Genomic DNA, 20034 nt, shown 5'->3' with positions numbered 1-20034 from the left:
CCGATCTGCCAACCTCTGTCTATAGCGTTTGAACAGTTTTGGCTACAGACTAATATGAAAGGTGGAAAGGTTAGACCTCGGTGGAAAGGTGAGACTCACGAACACTTACATGTTGGTTGATTTGCTCTGCTCTAGGACGCTCACAAGACTCGTCTGAAGGTCCCCGGTACCAGATTTAAAAAATGAATGGAAGTATATATGGAGACTGTTTAGCGGCAAAAAAAATGTACCAACCAGTTGTTACTGGAGTACATGAAGATGAGTGAGATTTTCAGGGAAGGGGGCGTTAGAGGAGACACATCATACTCATCGTCGCCATCTCGAACACACAGGTTGCAATCAAGCGGATGACTTTTGTTAAGTCGGTGACCATCACCAAATCGAAGTGTGTTGCATTATGGGGATCAAAATGATCTGACTTTCGCCTACATGTCGACTGCATTAACTTAATTTTTTTTGCAGTTACCCTTCACCAACTTCATCCTGCAGCAATAGCCTGCATGGTGGGAGGCTCTATTGTCAACCAATCATTAGCTGTTTTTTACTCACCCAAACGTGACCAAAGACATGACTGAAACAGTAAGCAACTTTGCTATGATTCATACAGATCTATACAAATTAATGTTATGTTTCAGGCACTCTCTCACTAATTGATTGTACACTCATATGGTTTCAGTTTGTGAGTGTGTGATATGGGGGTTGGAAACATGTTTATTTCCACAGTATAAAGAAACTTTTTATAAACAACGGCAACTCTTCCATGTTGGTCTGAGCCTTGCTAGTGTCTGACTTTCGGCTTTTACAGTAGATGTCACATTGGAATTAGCGACGTAGTGTGACTCTGGATTCACTTTCTGTACCTTTTGGTCGGTCAGATATATTAATTGTGCTACTGTTTACTTACTGAAAGACCTTAAAGAGGAGCGATATTAAGAGTAATCATTTTTTTGACTTTACATTGTTTTCTGTGAATGCAATATTTTATTCCTAATTTATTTATTTCAGCTCAGTGGAAAGCTTCTTTAGATCCCATTTTATATTGTAATTTCCTTAGTCATGTGCTCCCTCTACTGGTACAAAACGTGATGTTGGTTCTCTGGGACCAGCAACTGTGTATGATACTGACAGTATATTTTACTTTTACTATGGAGAACATGGAGCATTTTTTTGTTTTTGAATTGTACATTTAGTACGCGGTAAATTTCCATGTGCCACTCCGGCCTCCCAGATTGGCTCGCTTGTAGGCGTGCTTGCAGCATGTTTGATTGTGTGTCAAGAATTCAGCATAGCAAGTTTGCATGAAGGTCTAGTTATTAAATGGTTAAATAGTTTCATACATTTTCTGTTTAATGTATTTATTCCCAGGTAAATAGCAATATGCTCTAACCGCTCTGGTGACAAACAAACTTTGGCAACCAGGCAATCCTCCACATGGCTGGAAGACCCTATTTTCTCAGTAACAGTCTCTCTTCTTCACTTCATCCTCTCGGTTATATCAGCTGTGCCGGTAAACCCCTCCCGCATCTGAACAGGCTACATAGACGGCACAGCATGATCAGAGGTGAGAGGTCAGTTGGTCGGGTCAACAGGAAGTACTATTAAAGAGATGTTTTACATTGAAATACAGATAGAAATGTGGAAGTCCCAGAGTTAATGATCCAAGGTCAGTTTGTCATTTCACCTCCTGATTTTTATGATGACTGGCAGTATTAGAATAGAAAAAACAAGGCATAATCATGCTTTGTCTCTCATTTCCAGGTATGTTTTGTTGTGAGACAGGATGCCAATCCCAAGTACCGTCATCACCACCTCCGCCGCTCTTAAGAGCACCTTCGGGCCATCTAGGGGCCCAAGGCTAGTTAGGAGAAACCACTAGAGACACTATTATGTCATTGTGATTAACTGCGATAATATTCTCTATTCACATTCTCTACTGGCTGAAATTAAGTCTCATTTGATGAAATACTACACTTATCCTGTGTTTATCAGATCAATGCAGATGAAGGAAATTAAATATTGAGATGTACCTGTTTTAGAGTACTTACATGATGCATAGGAAGTGTAGTGTACTGGTTTTTAAAATTATATTTCTGTATTTACAAATCAGCCTTTAACTAGTTAAATCCTGTTTCTAGTCTATTGCATAGTTACAATGTGTAACCATTGATGTCCCAGGACCAAGATTGGTAAACGCTGTTTAAGTGTATAATTGTAATACAAACATGCAGACACGGCTAGCTACACATCCGTAGGCATACGTGTATTTTTATCCTCTACTGCACTATAAGAAAGAAAACAGTTTGCTAGCTACGTTACTTTATCTGCATTGCATGGCAAATATTAGCAAGGCAAGCTTACAAAATTGTACATTAAATTTGCAGTAAATGCTTTAGCTAGCTAGATTCGTTACACCCACTGTTTCACAAGACGACAGCCTGGTTTGCTGGTTGTTTCAGGAGTCCCTAAAACATTAAACAACCAGAATGACAATTTCCTACTCATGTCACAACACCCATAAAGCTAGCCAGCTAATGTTAGCTAGTCAGCTAGCTTGCTAAATCACGATTTTCGTAAATTAACTCCATGACAAAAGCATATGCATAACTAACATATTCCTCTCAACTGTACATATGTGTTACATGATACGTTATCACTTCCTAATATTTTTGTCAGCCATCTTTACTGAAGAAAGTCTCCAGCCTTGGGTTGCATAGCGTCATATTCGTCATGGAAACCACTCGATATGATTGGTCATCGCCCAGCGGTCGCCGCTGGTGATTTGCTTCAAAGTTGGGAAAAGTTTTTATTTTTCACCGCCTCCCAAGCTGTCGCCGCTTTCTCACCGCTTCTCTTCCATTGAAAATGAATTGGATGCGGAGTTTCATAATTAACCGGCAACACCTACCAGACAACTCCGCTCGGCACCACGTGTAAGAGTACACAAATGGTCAGACGGATCATCTGCTGCTTATTCGATCACAACAGAATACATTTTTACCATGGCTCCTCACATCTACCTGTTTGTTCTGCTGATAGCTCTCCCCGAAGGTAAGTTGAATTTGTTTGATTGATAATATACTGCATTTGACAGCCACTTATGAATTACAATTTTCCTCATTGTCTAATATAAGGGCCTGAAAATAATTACTTTAATGAATTGCTTACTATTTATGTGAAATGTTGTATTGAATGTATGTTTAAAACTGTTATTTTGTGCAATGCTGGCTCCATCCAATGATTGCATCTTACTGAACTGGTATTATACAAAAACGACTATCTTTGAGTCAGACTTTTTCCTTCAAATTCGGGGTGTAGCCATGGGCTCCTCCTTTTCCTCCCAACTATGCAAACCTGTATGTGGGACAATTTTAGGAAGCACTCCTTTACAAAACAGAGAAACGCACCCCCTACTTTCCTATGGAAAAGAGACATAGATGCTGTCTTTGTGCTCTGGGAAGGAAGTCAGCAGGAACTAAATAAATTACAAACAAGAGCCCAAAATACCTCAAATTCACCATGCAGATTGATGAGAGAAAAATAAACTACCTGGACTTATGGATCATCAAAGAGAAGGATGCATTACACAGACTTCTACACAAAGCCCACAGACTTCTACACAAAGCCCACAGACCACAATCCCCTGCTATGTGCGGACAGTATCCTTCCCCTCTATAATGATCTACCATACAGTCAGATGTGCAGGGTTAAACACATCTGTGGCCACCAGACAGATTGACAGCAATAAAATTGATTTCCATTGATAATTTTTGTGTGAATTTTGTCAGCACATTCAACTATGTAAAGAAAAAATATTTAATAAGAGTATTTCATTCATTCAGATCTAGGATGTGTTATTTTAGTGTTCCCTTTATTTTTTTGAGCAGTGTATATTCAATATGCTATAAACGATTATTTTTGTAACAGTTTCACTCAATTCATTCTAATTAACTTAATAATTATCACACACTCCTCACTTTTGTCATTGGTTGCACTAATTGCACTGTTTGTCTATGTAACCTGGTTCAAGCATTCATGACATTACCCTGAAAAAGGCACAGTGATGCCCAAACATTGGTGATTTGCCCAATAAATGTATGTATGGAGTGTGCAACCCTTTATTTTTTTTATAGCTTAAAGTTTATTTGCCGTTAGTCAGCACCTCAGAATGTAACAACTTTCTCTGGGTGTGCGCTAGCTCATGTTTTTAAATTCAACTTTAATAATTCAACACATGAACCCATACTGCAGTCAGTTTAAAAGCCCCTTCATTCATAACTTCCTCCTACTCTACCTAGACTATATTATAGATTAGTTCTGTACTCCCCCTTCTGGCCATTCTGAGTACTACACCACTATATTGTATAAAATCTAATTGTATTTGTCACATGCTTTGTAGACAACAGGTGTAGACTAACAATTAAATGCTTACTTAAACTCTGCATTGTTGGAAAATTACAGTTAAGATAAGATTAATAAATATTTGTCTGTAAATATGTGTGGGTGGAGTCCTGTGTGTGTGCATAGAGTCAGTGCAAGAAAGGGTCATTGCAGGTAGTCCGGTTGGCCATTTGATTAGATATTTAGCAGTCTTGTTTAGAAGTCTTATGGCACGGCGGTAGAAGTAGTTAAGGGTCCTGTTGGTTTCAGACTTGGTGCATTGGTACCGCTTGCTGTGCGGTAGCAGAGAGAACAGTGTGGTTTGGGTGGCTGGAGTCTTTCAAAAAATGTTGGGGCTTTCTGACGCCGCCTGGTATAGAGGTCCTGGATGGCTGGGAGCTCGGCTCCAGTGATGTACTGGGCTGTACGCACATCCTAGAAGTGTGTGTGTGTGTGTGTGTGTTGTAGTAGTTTTAAGTCATGTGTAACTCTCTTCATGTAGGGCTCTCATCTGGTGAGAACACAGCAGCTTGTCACAGCAACCCTGGGAGAAGATGCAGTCTTAAACTGTGAGCTCATGAAACCCAAAGACGTGCTGCAAGTCACCTGGAAAAAAATGACACGGGCAAAATGTGAACATTGGCTTCTATAACAAACAATTTGGACCAGTAGTCAACCCACCTTTTCAGAGGAAAGTGGAGTTTGAAGACGAGGGTCTGCAGAACTGCTCTATCGTCATCAGAGAAGTGTCAAGAGGAGACGAGTCCTGCTACAAGTGTCTGTTTAACACCTATCCAGAGGGAGCTATCAGCGGAACCACCTGCCTCAAAGTCAATGGTAAAAATCACATTACATTACATTAGTTTGGGGAAGAGGGGATTGAAGGGACACTACCACTCCAAAGTCTAGTGTAAGTTTGTCAATATGTTTTCAGACCTTTTAAATGTAGATTTCAGCTGAGATAAGTCCATGTTCTAGGCCATCTGGTTTGAAGATTCAGCTATTTGCCAGACTCCCAAATCAATGGAGAAGATAAGCAGCAAGTCCTTTACAGATCTTGCAATGTGTCATCCCTTTTAACATCCTTTAACACAGGACCACAATGTGTAAATATCCCTTTAACACAGGAGCAATGTGTAAATATCCCTTTAACACAGGAGCAATGTGTAAATATCCCTTTAACACAGGAGCAATGTGTAAATATCCCTTTAACACAGGAGCAATGTGTAAATATCCCTTTAACACAGGAGCAATGTGTAAATATCCCTTTAACACAGGAGCAATTGTAAAATCCCTTTAACACAGGAGCAATGTGTAAATATCCCTTTAACACAGGAGCAATGTGTAAATATCCCTTTAACACAGGAGCAATGTGTAAATATCCCTTTATTACAGGAGCAATGTGTAAATATCCCTTTATTAACACAGGAGCAATGGCCTCCAAACATAGATCAATTTGACCATGTGATGTGCATGAAAACATTATAGTATTTACATTAACTGTGAACTTTTTGTTGTTTTCCTATAGAGCTGTATGGACCCTCACTCCTCATCACACAAACCAACAGTCACACCACTCTGTCCTGTTCTGCTACTGGACGACCTGTTCCTATAGTAACCTGGGACAACACAGAAATTCCAGAAAATTCCACAATGGTCAATGTCACCCATCTCAATGGAACTGTCACTGTCACCATAACTTCCACGCTGGCAGCAATCAGTGTACCTGACAAAGACACCAGGGTTGTCTGTATGGTGTCACTGTTCTCTGGAGGTGTCACCAAGAACGTATTCATGGTTATTCCAGCTAGAAGTCAAGCTTCATTTCCTGGTGAGAAATGGTTCTGTACATGCCTACAGTAACAATCAAAATGCTGGTGTCATTCTGAAGTACTGTCTCTGTATGTTCTGTGCTAGGTGTACCTGAGGTCACTGATGGTGACAGGATCAGAGTTAAGTCATTAATCTAATGACCACAACTAATCTCTGACACTTTTAACTGTGAATTGTACCATTCTCATCTTGTCATCTTTCACATGTTAACCCAACAGGGATTGGTGCAGTGATGAGTTCACTGTGTCTCATTGCTGTGTGCTGTGGAGCTGCTGTGGTACTGTGGTGCAAACTGAGAAATACAACAAGAAGGTAAGTTTTACTGTTCAGATGACAGAAAATACTGTATTACTTTGACATTGTTTTTGTAAGTTTGACAATCTTTAGCCCAAATCCCACAGCCAATGACAGAGAACAGGAAGAACCATCAACACTCAACCTTCAACATGATGACCCTGAAATCCAGAGGTCTCATCTAACACATATTCAAATGAGTTGCATTCCTGCATTGTTGTTCTGATGTTTCTCATGTCACTTACATACTTCATAAAACAATTATGTGAATTACCCTGATTTATACAGAACAATATGTTAATTATCCTCTTTATACACAACAATATGTTAATTACCCTATTTACACACAACAATATGTTAATTACCCTCGTAATACACAACAATATGTTAATTACCCTCGTAATACACAACAATATGTTAATTACCCTCGTAATACACAACAATATGTTAATTACCCTCGTAATACACAACAATATGTTAATTACCCGTAATCAATATGTTTATACCCTCACACAACAATATGTTAATTACCCTCTGTTACACAACAATATGTTAAGACCTTAATACATTGTGTTATTGCAGAAACAATAATATGTTAATGTTAATTACCCTCTTAATACACAACAATATGTTAATTACCCTCTTTATACACAACAATATGTTAATTACCCTCTTTATACACAACAATATGTTAATTACCCTCTTAATACACAACATGTTAATTGCCTTCTTTATACACAAGGATATGTTAATTACCCTCTTTATACACAACAATATGTTAATTACCCTCTTAATACACACACCGATATGTTAATTACCCTCTTAATACACACAACGATATGTTAATTACCCTCTTTATACACAATATGTTAATGACCCTCTTAATACACAACAATATGTTAACTGCCTTGATACACAAGGATATGTTAATTACCCTCTTTATACAAAGCGATATGTTAATTACCCTCTTTATACACAACAATATGAAAATGTTTCTAAAGGATTACCAAGCGACGATCATACTGTCACACACACATCTGTGTGACTTGGAGACAGTTTAGTTGTCTCGGACAGATACTGATTAGCTGACTGAATGGTTAATGACACGCATATAGTCCTGCGGCAGTTATTGTATAAATATGTTCATATGTAGGCTATGTAAATATATTAGCAGTTTGGTCATGAAGAAACACTAGATGTGTGTTTCATTCTTCAATTTTTTAAATAAATCTAAGTGTTGTAATATTATAGCCTACACAATGTCATCATAATGTACTCTGTGGTTGGTTTTGTGTGCGTTTTTGTTTTATTTCTTCACTTTATAAATCAAATGCTGTAACAATGTTGTAATTATATGGAATTGTCATAAATCTGCTGCTGGCGAAGCTTAAACGAGTTGTCTGATTCTTCTGCCACTCGAGACCAGCCAATGTTGCGAATAACTGCCACTAGGGGTCGCTTGAATATAATGTAGGGAGAGAGGTGGTAGAGAAATGTTTTTGATAGTTTTGCAGCGCTCATGCAACATCGCCAACAGCGTACCCAAGACTATTTTCTATATAAGTCCACTTGACCGTCTGTTCTCTGACGCCGCTCTTGTAGAGGCAGAACGCATCACACCCGGTCTGTTCAGCTTTAAGACTTTTGTAGCATGGATTTGATAGTCAAAGTGTAGAATATTGTGTTATTGCAGAGAACGGAATGAAATAAATCTCTATCACTAACTCCATGCACTGCTCAACGGGTAAGTCGTTTTTTATTTTTTACCAGTATTTATTTGTTATAGGGCCCAGTTAAAATAAAACATTGTTCTGTTTAATATGCATATAAATACGTTCATAATAACGTTGTCTATATTGCATTATTTTCTAAAGGTGAGAGAAGTCTGAAGGGTTCGCCTTTACATTACGTCAGTGGTGTAAAGTAGCCTACTAAAGTAAAAACACTTTAAAATATTACTTAAGCAGTTTATTTTGGATAACTGTACTTTATAATTCTTTATAATTGTTTTACTTTACTGGTAAGGCAGGACAGAATTATGATCCCGTTCACGCACCAATCAATATAACGCGTTGTCTCTTCCCTACTGCATCGGGTCTGGAAGACTCTCTAAACACAAATACTGCGTTTGTCAAAGATGTCTGAGTGTTGATGTGCCCGTGACTGTCGGTTAAAAACAATCGTGCCTTCTGGTTTGCTTAATATAAGGCTTTTGATGTATAGCATTTACTTTTACTCAAGTATGACACTACTGTACACTCAAGTAGTATTTTACAAGGCGACTTATTTTTACTTGAGTCATTTTCTATTAAAACCTCTCTCCGTTTACTCAAGTATTATCATTTAGTACTTTCCCACCACAGCATTACGTTTAATAATATTGTTATAACAATTGTTTATATCATGTTTATATATATTTTTTATCCCAGTGCAGTTTTTAATCAAGGATTATGACAAACCTAATCATGGTATTGCATGGTAGTGAATCCGTCAACAGAACAATTACAGAAACCCCATCGGTTGGTACATCAACAGAACAATTACAGAAACCCCATAGGTTGGTACATCAACAGAACAATTACAGAAACCCCATAGGTTGGTACATCAACAGAACAATTACAGAAACCCCATAGGTTGGTACATCAACAGAACAATTACAGAAACCCCATAGGTTGGTACATCAACAGAACAATTACAGAAACCCCATAGGTTGGTACATCAACAGAACAATTACAGAAACCCCATAGGTTGGTACATCAACAGAACAATTACAGAAACCCCATAGGTTGGTACATCAACAGAACAATTACAGAAACCCCATAGGTTGGTACATCAACAGAACAATTACAGAAACCCCATAGGTTGGTACATCAACAGAACAATTACAGAAACCCCATAGGTTGGTACATCAACAGAACAATTACAGAAACCCCATAGGTTGGTACATCAACAGAACAATTACAGAAACCCCATAGGTTGGTACATCAACAGAACAAGCCTTAACAGGCTCTGTACTCCACGTTGAATCAAGTCTGGTGATCTAATGATATAGAATGTCTGGACTCCCCAGTCTTTGATTTGGACATTAAGGAGTCCACACACCTTGTTACTGTGAACTAAACAAACAGCTGTTGAAGATGTTAACGCTGTGCACACACATGCACACTGTTTGGCCCTTGAGGACCAGTGTGCTCTAACGTGTTCCATTCTTGTATAGGCCTACTGCCTGTGAAAGGCCAGCTTTTCCTTTACTCTGTGGCAATGAGGTTGACTTTTAAGTTTGTTGGCTGTGCCATGCACCCTTTTGATATGGAATCAGTCAAACATGGCCCAGTAATAATCTATGCTATTATATTCAGTGAAATCCAAGTCAGTTTGATACAGGAATGGAGTTTCTGTGTCATGTTCTTCATAGAGCTGCATGAGGGACATGGATTCATCTGTTGTGGGACTGTTTCATCTGGAAATACGGGTTGCTATGTTTACATTCACTCCATATACTATGTTTACATTCACTCCATACGCTATGTTTACATTCACTCCATACACTATGTTTACATTCACTCCATATGCTATGTTTACATTCACTCCATATACTATGTTTACATTCACTCCATACGCTATGTTTACATTCACTCCATACACTGTGTTTACATTCACTCCATATACTATGTTTACATTCACTCCATATGCTATGTTTACATTCACTCCATATGCCATGTTTACATTCACTCCATATGCTATGTTTACATTCACTCCATATGCTATGTTTACATTCACTCCATATGCTATGTTTACATTCACTCCATATGCCATGTTTACATTCACTCCATATGCCATGTTTACATTATGTTTACATTCACTCCATGTGCCATATGTTTACATTCACTCCATATGTTTACATTCACTCCATGTGCCATGTTTACATTCACTCCATGTGCTATGTTTACATTCACTCCATGTGCTATGTTTACATTCACTCCATGTGCTATGTTTACATTCACTCCATGTGCTATGTTTACATTCACTCCATGTGCTATGTTTACATTCACTCCTATGTTTACATTCACTCCCATGTTTACATTCACTCCTATGTTTACATTCACTCCATGTGCCATGTTTACATTCACTCCATGTATGTTTACATTCACTCCATGCCATGTTTACATTCACTCCTATGTTTACATTCACTCCATGTGCCATGTTTACATTCACTCCATGTGCCATGTTTACATTCACTCCATGTGCCATGTTTACATTCACTCCATGTGCCATGTTTACATTCACTCCATGTGCCATGTTTACATGTGCCATGTTTACATTCACCCCATGTGCCATGTTTACATTCACCCCCATGTGCCATGTTTACATTCACCCCATGTGCCATGTTTACATTCACCCCCATGTGCCATGTTTACATTCACCCCCATGTGCCATGTTTACATTCACGATAAGATGTCAGAACTACTTTTTTAATGTGTATGGTGGAAAAAGAGAGGAGCCGTTTCAAACTTTGCCCAACGGGGCAGACGGCATGTTTGAACCCAGACGGTTTACGTCGTAAAAGACCCAATGAACTGCCTATAAAAGACTGGTGGGTTCGCTCTGATCTGGTCGTGTGGCTTATATCAGTTTCTTTTTCATTGTCTAAGTGGAGGTTGCCTCTGTAGCTGATCTGAGGTCAGTTTGGATATGTACCTCCACAGGAGAAGGGATAATCATTGTGGTTGTGTAAACGGATCCCAAATCAGCTCTTAGGGACACCCTCTGCCTGGAGGGCTGTTTCTCCTTGCTTTGTCACAACCTCCCACTGGCTCTCTTAAACAAGTGGATTTCCCGGCAACGCAGACACTGGAGCATAACCACAAGTGTTTTTTATAGCCGCTGAACCACGCTGAGCTTGGCTGGCAGACCTCTAGGCCCATGCCCAGACAGACAGTGCTTTACAGTAGGCCTGAATCCTCTAGACCGGGGGCTGGTGCATTGCAGACATCAAAGCAGCACAGCTGGCCTTCTGTTTGCCAGGTGATTACAGTCCCAGTGGGTAGGAGTGCAGCACAGCTGGCCTTCTGTTTGCCAGGTGATTACAGTCCCAGTGGGTAGGAGTGCAGCACAGCTGGCCTTCTGTTTGCCAGGTGATTACACTCTCAGTGGGTAGGAGTGCAGCACAGGGGTTAAGACCTATAATCTGACAGAACTGATGAATATGCTGGTGTTGTTGTTGTTGATCTGTTGAGTCAATCCCCATGGCGATAGCCCCTCAGACTAACAACACTGTTTGTGTCACTTAGCGTAACCAACCTGGTGAGGTGCAATGCTACTGAAAATAAGCTCCACTTGATTAGAGCTACCAAGCCATTATCCAGTTTAGTTTTCATCCACTAAGCAGAGTGTTAGAATGCTACAGTACATCAAAGGTTAGAATGCAACGTTATACAGTGGCAAGAAAAAGGGTTCAAATACTTTTTCTTATCTGGATTAGATCTGATCTTCATCTAAGTCACAGCAACAGACACAGTCTGCTTAAACTAATAACACACAAATTATTGTATTTTTCTTGTCCATATTGAATACATAATTTAAACATTCACAGTATAGGTTGGAAAAAGTATGTGAACCCCTAGGCTAATGACTTCTCCAGAAGATAACTGGAGTCAGGAGTCTGCTAACCTGGAGTCCAATCAATGAGACGAGTTTGGAGATGTTGGTTAGAACTGCCCTGCCCTATAAAAACACTCACAAAATTTGAGTTTGCTATTCACAAGAAGCATTGCCTGATGGAAACCAGGTCTCGAACAAGAGAGATCTCAGAAGACCTAATTGTTGACTTGCATAAAGATGGAAAGTGTTCCAAAAGTATCTCTAAAAGCCTTGATGTTCATCAGTCCACAGTAAGATAAATTGTTTAGAGGTGGAGAAAGTTCAGCACTGTTGCTACAGGAGAGGCCGTCCTGCAAAGATGACTGCAAGAGCACAGAGCAGAATGCTCAATGAGGTTAAGAAGAATCCTAGAGTGTCAGCTAAAGACTTACAGAAATCTCTGGAACACGCTAACATCTCTGTTGACGAGTCTACGGTACGTAAAACACTAGACAAGATGGTGTTCATGGGAGGACACCACGGAAGAAGCCACTGCTGTCCAAAAAAACATTGCTGTACATCTGAAGTTTGCAAAAGTACACCTAGATGTTCCACAGCGCTTCTGACAAGATATTATGTGGACAGATTAAACTACAGTTGAGTTGTTTGGAAGGAACACAACACTATGTATGGAGAAAAAAGGCACAGCACACCAACATCAAAACCTCATCCCAACTGTAAAGTATGGTGGAGGGAGCATCATGGTTTGGGGCTGCTTTGCTGCCTCAGGGCCTAGACAGCTTGCTATCATCAACGGAAAAATGAATTCCCAAGTCTATCAAGACATTTTGCAGGAGAATGTAAGGCAATCTGCCAATTGAAGCTCAACAGAAGTTGGGTGATGCAACAGGACAACGACCCAAAACACAGAAGTAAATCAACAACAGAAGAAAATAGGCCTTCTGGAGCAGCCCAGTCAGAGTCCTGACCTCAACCCGATTGACAGTCTGTGGCATGACCTCAAGAGAGCGGTTCACACCAGACATCCCAAGAATATTGCTGAACTGAAACAGTTTTGTAAAGAGGAATGGTCCAAAATTCCTCCTGACCGTTGTGCAGGTCTGATCCGGTTATTGCTGCCAAAGGAGAGTCAACCAGATATTAAATCCAAGGGTTTACATACTTTTTCCACCCTGCACTGTGACTGTTCACACGATGTGTTCAATAAAGACATGAAAACGTATCATTGTGTGTGTGTTTATTAGTTTAAGCAGAATGTGTTTGTCTATTGTTGTGACCTAGATGAAGATCAGATGAAATTGTATATTTTATGACCAATTTATTCAGAAATCCAGGTGATTCCAAAGGGTTCACATACTTGTTTTTCTTGCCACTGTAGGTTATAATGCTCTGTTATAATTGGTTATAATGCTGAATAGAGGGTTACATTGTTGAGAGAGTTGTGTCCTCCTCTGGTTCCTGGATCCAGCTACAGGAGTCCGTCTGCCAGTAAGATGAGGTTGCTACAACACTGACCGACAACACGTCTCACACACTGGATCACAGGTAGGGGAAGTAAAAATCTGATTCAACTTTATATGCTGAAGTTCATTGTGACTGTTGGCTGTGGATGTTCCATGGTGCTATTTTTAACAGTCGTCCTGTTCTCTATCAGTAACCTGGATGCAACACACTCCCGCAGACCAAGATGTGTGTATCTGCTCTGTCTCGGCGGCTGATGCTGTGTCTGCAGCTATTGGTGATGGTGGTTTTCAGGACACAAGGTAGCCAACACTCAACATATTTCACTACGTTACAGTAGGTTTAGGTGCCATGTTGAATCAAAAGTAGTGGATCTTCCCTTGCAGTGAGAAAGCATGTTTGACTTGGTATGTGGTCGACCACCTTAAAATAGTGAATTGTACTGAGTTTCAGTGCTTCTTGTTGGTTGACTTCCTGTAATGTGTCAGGTGAGGTCATCGCCCCCTCCAGCATGACCGCGGTGGCGGGCCTCCCCTTCACGCTGGGCTGTAACGTCACCATAGCAACTGGCGACACGGTCAAGCAGGTCCGCTGGCTGAACAAACACAAGCAGGTTCTCCTGGCGTACGAGCCAGGCGAGTCGGTCAGAACCACCTCCCGCCAAGACGACGTGGAGCTAACTTCCTCGCACCGCAACGTCAGCGCCATCACCATCAAGAGGGTGGGGCCTAACGACGAGGGCTGCTACCGCTGCATCTTTGACATCTACCCCAGCGGAGCACAGGAGGGAAAGACCTGCCTCAGTATCGAAGGTGAGTTTGGCCTCAGTCTAAACAGGGTGGTTTGGTAAACCACGCTCATGTGATGAGTAGCATTGCCGGAGACCTGAAGACTTGCATTAGTGCCCAGAGGTAATGCATAGGCTTTAGCTCAGCATGCTAACACTGTCTTGGGGGAACCAAGATTTGAACCCTGGTCAGTCACACTAGCAAGGACTTCCAGATATACTGTAGATTCCAGGACTATGGCATGCAATAGCTTCCTTAATTTCTCCTCGTCAAAGACTCTCTCCAGCACCAGGTGGCCTTCCTCATAGGGTTGGCACATTCCCAATTGTTACATTTTTCTCAAATAGAAAACAAATCCTCCTGTGAATTTGTTTGTAGTTCCCATGTTTTTCAGCACAGTTGATTTGTCTGCTGATTGTGTAAGGTCATGAAAAGGTCAGCATGCTCACTTGGCCCTCCCATCCCAGAATATATCAGTTATGGATAATCAGAAACAGGAAGTGGGTTGAGGTCAGCCATACTCAACAGACCAGGGCCCCGATACTTTCTCTGAATATAACGACCACAACAAGAGGACACCTCTAACCCTCTGTTGTATTACGGCCCCAAAATATGCACTATATATACAGCAGTATGTGGACACCCCTTCAAATTGGTGGATTCGGCTATTTCAGCCACACCCATTTCTGGCACGTGTATAAAATCGAGCACACAGCCATGCGATCTCCATAGACAAACATTGGCAGTAGAATGGCCTTACTGAAGAGCTCAGTGACTTTCAACGTGGCACCGTCATAGGATGCCACCTTTTCAACAAGTCAGTTGGTCAAATGTCTGCCCTGCTAGAGCTGCCCCAGTCAACTGTAAGTGCTGTTATTGTGAAGTGGAAACGTCTAGGAGCCACAACAGCTCAGCCAGGAAGTGGTAGGCCACACAAGCTCACAGAATAGGAGTGCTGAACGCATAGCGCATAAAAATCATCTTTCCTCGGTTGTAACACTCACTACCGAGTTCTAAACTGCCTCTAGAAGCATCATCAGCAAAAGAGCTGTTTGTCAGGAGCTTCATGAAATGGGTTTCCATGGCCGAGCAGCCACACACAAGTCTAAGATCACCATGCTCAATGCCAAGCGTTGGCTGGAGTGGTGTAAATCTCGCGCCATGGGACTGTGGAAATGCATTCTCTGGATTTATGAATCACGCTTCACCATCTGGCAGTCCGACGGACGAATCTGGGTTTGGCGGATGCCAGGAGAACGCTGCCTGCCCCAATGCATAGTGCCAACTCAAAAATTTGGCACTATGAGGAATAATGGTCTGGCGCTGTTTATCGTGGTTCCGGCTAGGCCCCTTAGTTCCAGTGAAGGGAAATATTTTTGTATATATATATATATTTAAAAAATATATTTTCCTTTATAATTTTCCCCTAACCCCTTCCCTAATTGGAATAAACTAATGGACAAAAACACTTAGGCCTCTTCTTCCAGCTAATAAATACTATATACATTTTACAGACACAATGTATTTTACAATAATAATATTTTGTTTGTTTTTAATCCCATCCTTCATCTACTCCCAACCCCTCTCATATACAGTGGCAAGAAAAAGTATGTGAACCCTTTGGAATCACCTGGATTTCTGAATAAATTGGTCATAAAATATACAATTTCATCTGCTCTTCATCTAGGTCACAACAATAGACAAACTCAGTCTTCTTAATCTAATAACACACTTATGTTTTCATGTCTTTATTGAACACATCGTGTAAACATTCACAGTGCAGGGTGGAAAAAGTATGTAAACCCTTGGATTTAATAACTGGTTGACCCTCCTTCAGCAACAATAACCTCAACCAAACGTTTTCTGTAGTTGCAGATCAGACCTGCACAACGGTCAGGAGGAAGTGTGGACCTTTCCTCTTTACAAAACGGTTTCAGTTCAGCAATATTCTTGGGATGTCTGGTGTGAACCGCTCTTTTGAGGTCATCTGAATTGGGTTGAAGATAGGACTGGGCCACTCCAGAAGGCTTCATTTTTTTTCTGCTGAAACAATTCTGTTGATTTATATCTGTGTTTTGGATCGTTGTCATGTTGCATCACCCAACTTCTGTTGAGCTTCAATTGGCGGACAGATAGCCTTACATTCTCCGGCAAAATGTCTTGATAAATTTGGGAATTCATTTTCCCTTCGATGATAGCAAGTTGTCCAGGCCCTGAGACAGCAAAGCAGCCCCAAACCATGATGCTCCCTCCACTATACGTTACAGTTGAGATGAGGTTTTGATGTTGGTGTGCTGTGCCTTTTTTTTCTCCACACATAGTCATGTGTTCCTTCCAAACAACTCAATTTTAGTTTAATCTGTCCACAGAATATTTAGCCAGTAGCACTGTGGAACATCCAAGTGCTCTTTAGTAAACTTCAGATGTGCAGCAATATTTTTTTGGGACAGCGGTGGCTTCTTCAGTGGTGTCCTCTCATGAACACCGTTCTTGTCTAGTGTTTTACGTACCGTAGACTCGTCAACAGAGATGTCAGCGTGTTCCAGAGATTTCTGTCTTTAGCTGACACTCTAGGATTCTTCTTAACCACATTGAGCATTCTGCTCTGTGCTCTTGCAGGACGGCCACTCCTGGGGAGAGTAGCAACAGAGATACTTTAGAGATACTTTTGTAGCTGCTTTTTTCCAGCTTTATTCACGTCGACAATTCTTAATCTTAGGTCTTCTGAGATCTCTCTTGTTCGAGGCATCGTTCACATCAGGCAATACTTCTTGTACATTGTTGTGAATGTTTTTATAGGGCAGGGCAGGTCGAACCAACATCTCCAATCTCGTCTCATTGATTGGACTCCAGGTTAGCTGACTCCTGACTCCAATTGGCTTTTGGGGAAGTCATTAGCCTAGGGGTTCACATACTTTTTCCCAATGTTTAAATTATGTATTCAACATAGACAAAAACAATTACATAATTTGTGTGTTATTAGTTTAAGAAGACTGTGTTTGTCTATTGTTGTGACTTAGATGAAGATCAGATCAAATTTTATGACCAATTTATTCAGAAATCCAGGAAATTCCAAACGGTTTACATGCTTTCTCTTGCCACTGTATCTCTGAAGACCATCTAGTGAAGGGAAATCTTAACGCTACGACATTCTAAACGATTTTGTGCTTCCTACTTTGTGGCAACAGTTTGGGGAAGGCCCTTTCCTGTTTCAGCATGACAATGCCCCCGTGCACAAAGCGAGGTCCATGCAGAAATGGTTTATCGAGATCGTTATGGAAGAACTTGACTGGCCTGTACAGAGCCCTGACCTCAACCCCATCGAACACCTTTCGGATGAATTGGAACGCCTACTGCGAACCAGGCCTAATCGCCCAACATCAGTGCCCAACCACACTAATGCTCTTGTGGCTGAATGGATGCAAGTCCCCACAGAAATGTTCCAATATCTAGTGGAAAGCCTTCCCAAAAGAGTGGAGGCTGTTATAGCAGCAGAGGGGGGACCAACTCCATATTAATGCCCATGATATTTTTATGAGATGTTCGACGAGCAGATGTCCACATACCTTTGGTCATGTAGTGTGCATAAGGTTTTAAATGGAGCCAAATTACTTCTATATTTAAATGCCTTGCTGAAATGTAAGCCTCCAAACACTTTGTCATATCTCTCTAACCCACCACTATGAATGTGCTCCTCCCATTCCAATGCTCACCTATTGATACCTTCCTCTGTCTCCCTGTGTCTGACCCAGTCAAAGTGGGCAATGAGGGTAATAAAACAGCCGTCAGCGGGAAGCTGGCCACCATGTCCTGCTGGTACGGCCTCCCAGACAGGGTACGCCAGGTCCTGTGGAGAAAGACTGCAGAGCAGGGCGACACGACCACGTTGGCCTCCTTTGCCAAGCGAGGCCAACCCAGCATTGAGGAACCTTATCGGGGACGCATGACCCTGAACCCCTCCCTGGGAGACACCCAGCTCTCCATCAGGCCGGTGAAGACGGAGGACGAGGGCTGCTACACCTGCGAGTTCCACACTTACCCAGAAGGCACCAGGAGCGCCACGGCCTGCCTCTTTGTATATGGTTTGTATGGATGGGGGTTATTAGGGGTCATTTGGAAGGTTGTATTGTTGTATTATATCTCAGGAAGTATATCCACTGAGGCTATTGCTGTAAGGAAAGTTTTAATTGATTATGGTTTTTGCTGGAATTTCCTGCTCCCAATCTTCACTTGATAAAGATGTGGCTCAAAACCAGTAGCAGTCATCTACTGCCCAGCCATTCTAGTATATTTTATATTTAGTTTGTTGGAAAACGTAGCCATGTGCCCCAAGGTAGTCAGTTGTTGTGCTCATTGAAGGCCAAACAGGCCCATTGAGACTGGATGAGAGGATGTGTGTTTATGTCTATACACTCCAGGTCATTAAAGGGCCATGTGTAATCACAATGTAAACACACTGTAATCACGCTGTAATCACACTGTAATCACACTGTAATCACACTGTAAACACACGTAATCACACTGTAAACACACTGTAAACACACTGTAAACACACTGTAATCACACTGTAGTCACACTGTAGTCACACTAGTCACACTGTAAACACACTGTAAACACACTGTAATCACACCGTCACACTGTAAACACACTGTAATCACACTGTAAACACACTGTAATCACACTGTAAACATGTGATAATTTCCCGGATGATGTTGTCATAGTAGACATTCTAATAGTAGATTGGAAGGAATAGTAGATAGGAAGGAAGTTGTATTATAAGATGATACACTTCTCCCTGTGTGTGTGTGTGTGTGTGTGTGTGTGTGTGTGTGTGTGTGTGTTTCCCAGATATAGCACAGGAAAGGGAAGAGCTTTATGTAGCCGATGGGAAGAGCCAGAATGGGTCACAATACTACTGTTTCGACCTGCTGTGGAGACACTCTATTGTACAGTTTCTAAACCCAGGGCCCTTTAGGGGTGGAAGGCTACCCTTTAGTTCAGGACTGCCCAGCCCTGTTCCCGGAGATATATCCTCCTGTAGGTTTATACTCCAACCCTGGAGGATGGTATCTCTCCAGGAACAGGGTTGGAGTATAAACCTACAGGAGGGTATCTCTCCAGGAACAGGGTTGGAGTATAAACATACAGGAGGGTATCTCTCCAGGAACAGGGTTGGAGTATAAACCTACAGGAGGGTTTCTCTCCAGGAACAGGGTTGAGCTGTTTTAGTGCATTCTGCCCACTGAAATATAAGAATCACAAATGTTATGCCCCTTGGTGGCATCCTGAGATAGATACGAGTATTTCACACTGGAGACTCAACATGGCCTATTGTAATTTCACACTGGAGACTCAACGTGGCCTATTGTAATTTCAACATTATGGAATGGAGACTCAATATAATTTGAATTTGACAGAACTAAGATGGCTGTCTATGGACTGATTACAGTCCTCTTTGCTGTGTGGCACTATGGACTGACTCTTAGATGCTGTGTGGCTGTCTATAGACTGATTGTCCTCTTAGATGTTCACTACTGGACTGATTACACTCTTAGATGCATGGCTGTCTATTGATTACAGTCCTCTTAGATGCTGTGTGGCTGTCTATGGCCTGATTACAGTCCTCTTAGATGCTGTGTGGCTGTCTAGCGGACTGATTACAGTCCTCTTAGATGCTGTG

At 41.3% G+C, this 20034-nt stretch overlaps 1 protein-coding gene and 1 pseudogene across 2 annotated transcripts in view; both read left to right on the top strand.

The window, feature by feature from the left end:
* The first annotated feature begins 2999 nt into the window (after positions 1-2999).
* LOC135531939 (OX-2 membrane glycoprotein-like) lies at positions 3000-6408 on the top strand (annotated as a pseudogene).
* Positions 6409-7108: 700 nt separating this feature from the next.
* LOC135531936 (OX-2 membrane glycoprotein-like) overlaps positions 7109-20034 on the top strand; it is a 50463-nt gene continuing 37537 nt past the window's right edge. Inside the window, exons 1-5 of one of the 2 annotated variants that reach the window (XM_064959630.1) lie at positions 7109-8248; positions 13580-13650; positions 13760-13868; positions 14055-14378; positions 18107-18436. In XM_064959630.1, coding sequence (XP_064815702.1) covers positions 13793-13868; positions 14055-14378; positions 18107-18436 — 730 coding nt within the window. In that variant the 5' untranslated portion in view covers positions 7109-8248; positions 13580-13650; positions 13760-13792. Of the gene's footprint in view, positions 8249-13573; positions 13651-13759; positions 13869-14054; positions 14379-18106; positions 18437-20034 lie in introns of both variants that reach the window. The other variant, XM_064959629.1, reaches the window with a different exon arrangement.

The sequence above is a fragment of the Oncorhynchus masou genome, unplaced genomic scaffold, assembly GCF_036934945.1.
Source record: "Oncorhynchus masou masou isolate Uvic2021 unplaced genomic scaffold, UVic_Omas_1.1 unplaced_scaffold_1674, whole genome shotgun sequence".
NCBI classification, from domain to species: Eukaryota; Metazoa; Chordata; class Actinopteri; order Salmoniformes; family Salmonidae; genus Oncorhynchus; species Oncorhynchus masou.
Note: the sequence above shows the minus strand (reverse complement) of the source record. Positions and strands in the feature narration are given on the sequence as shown.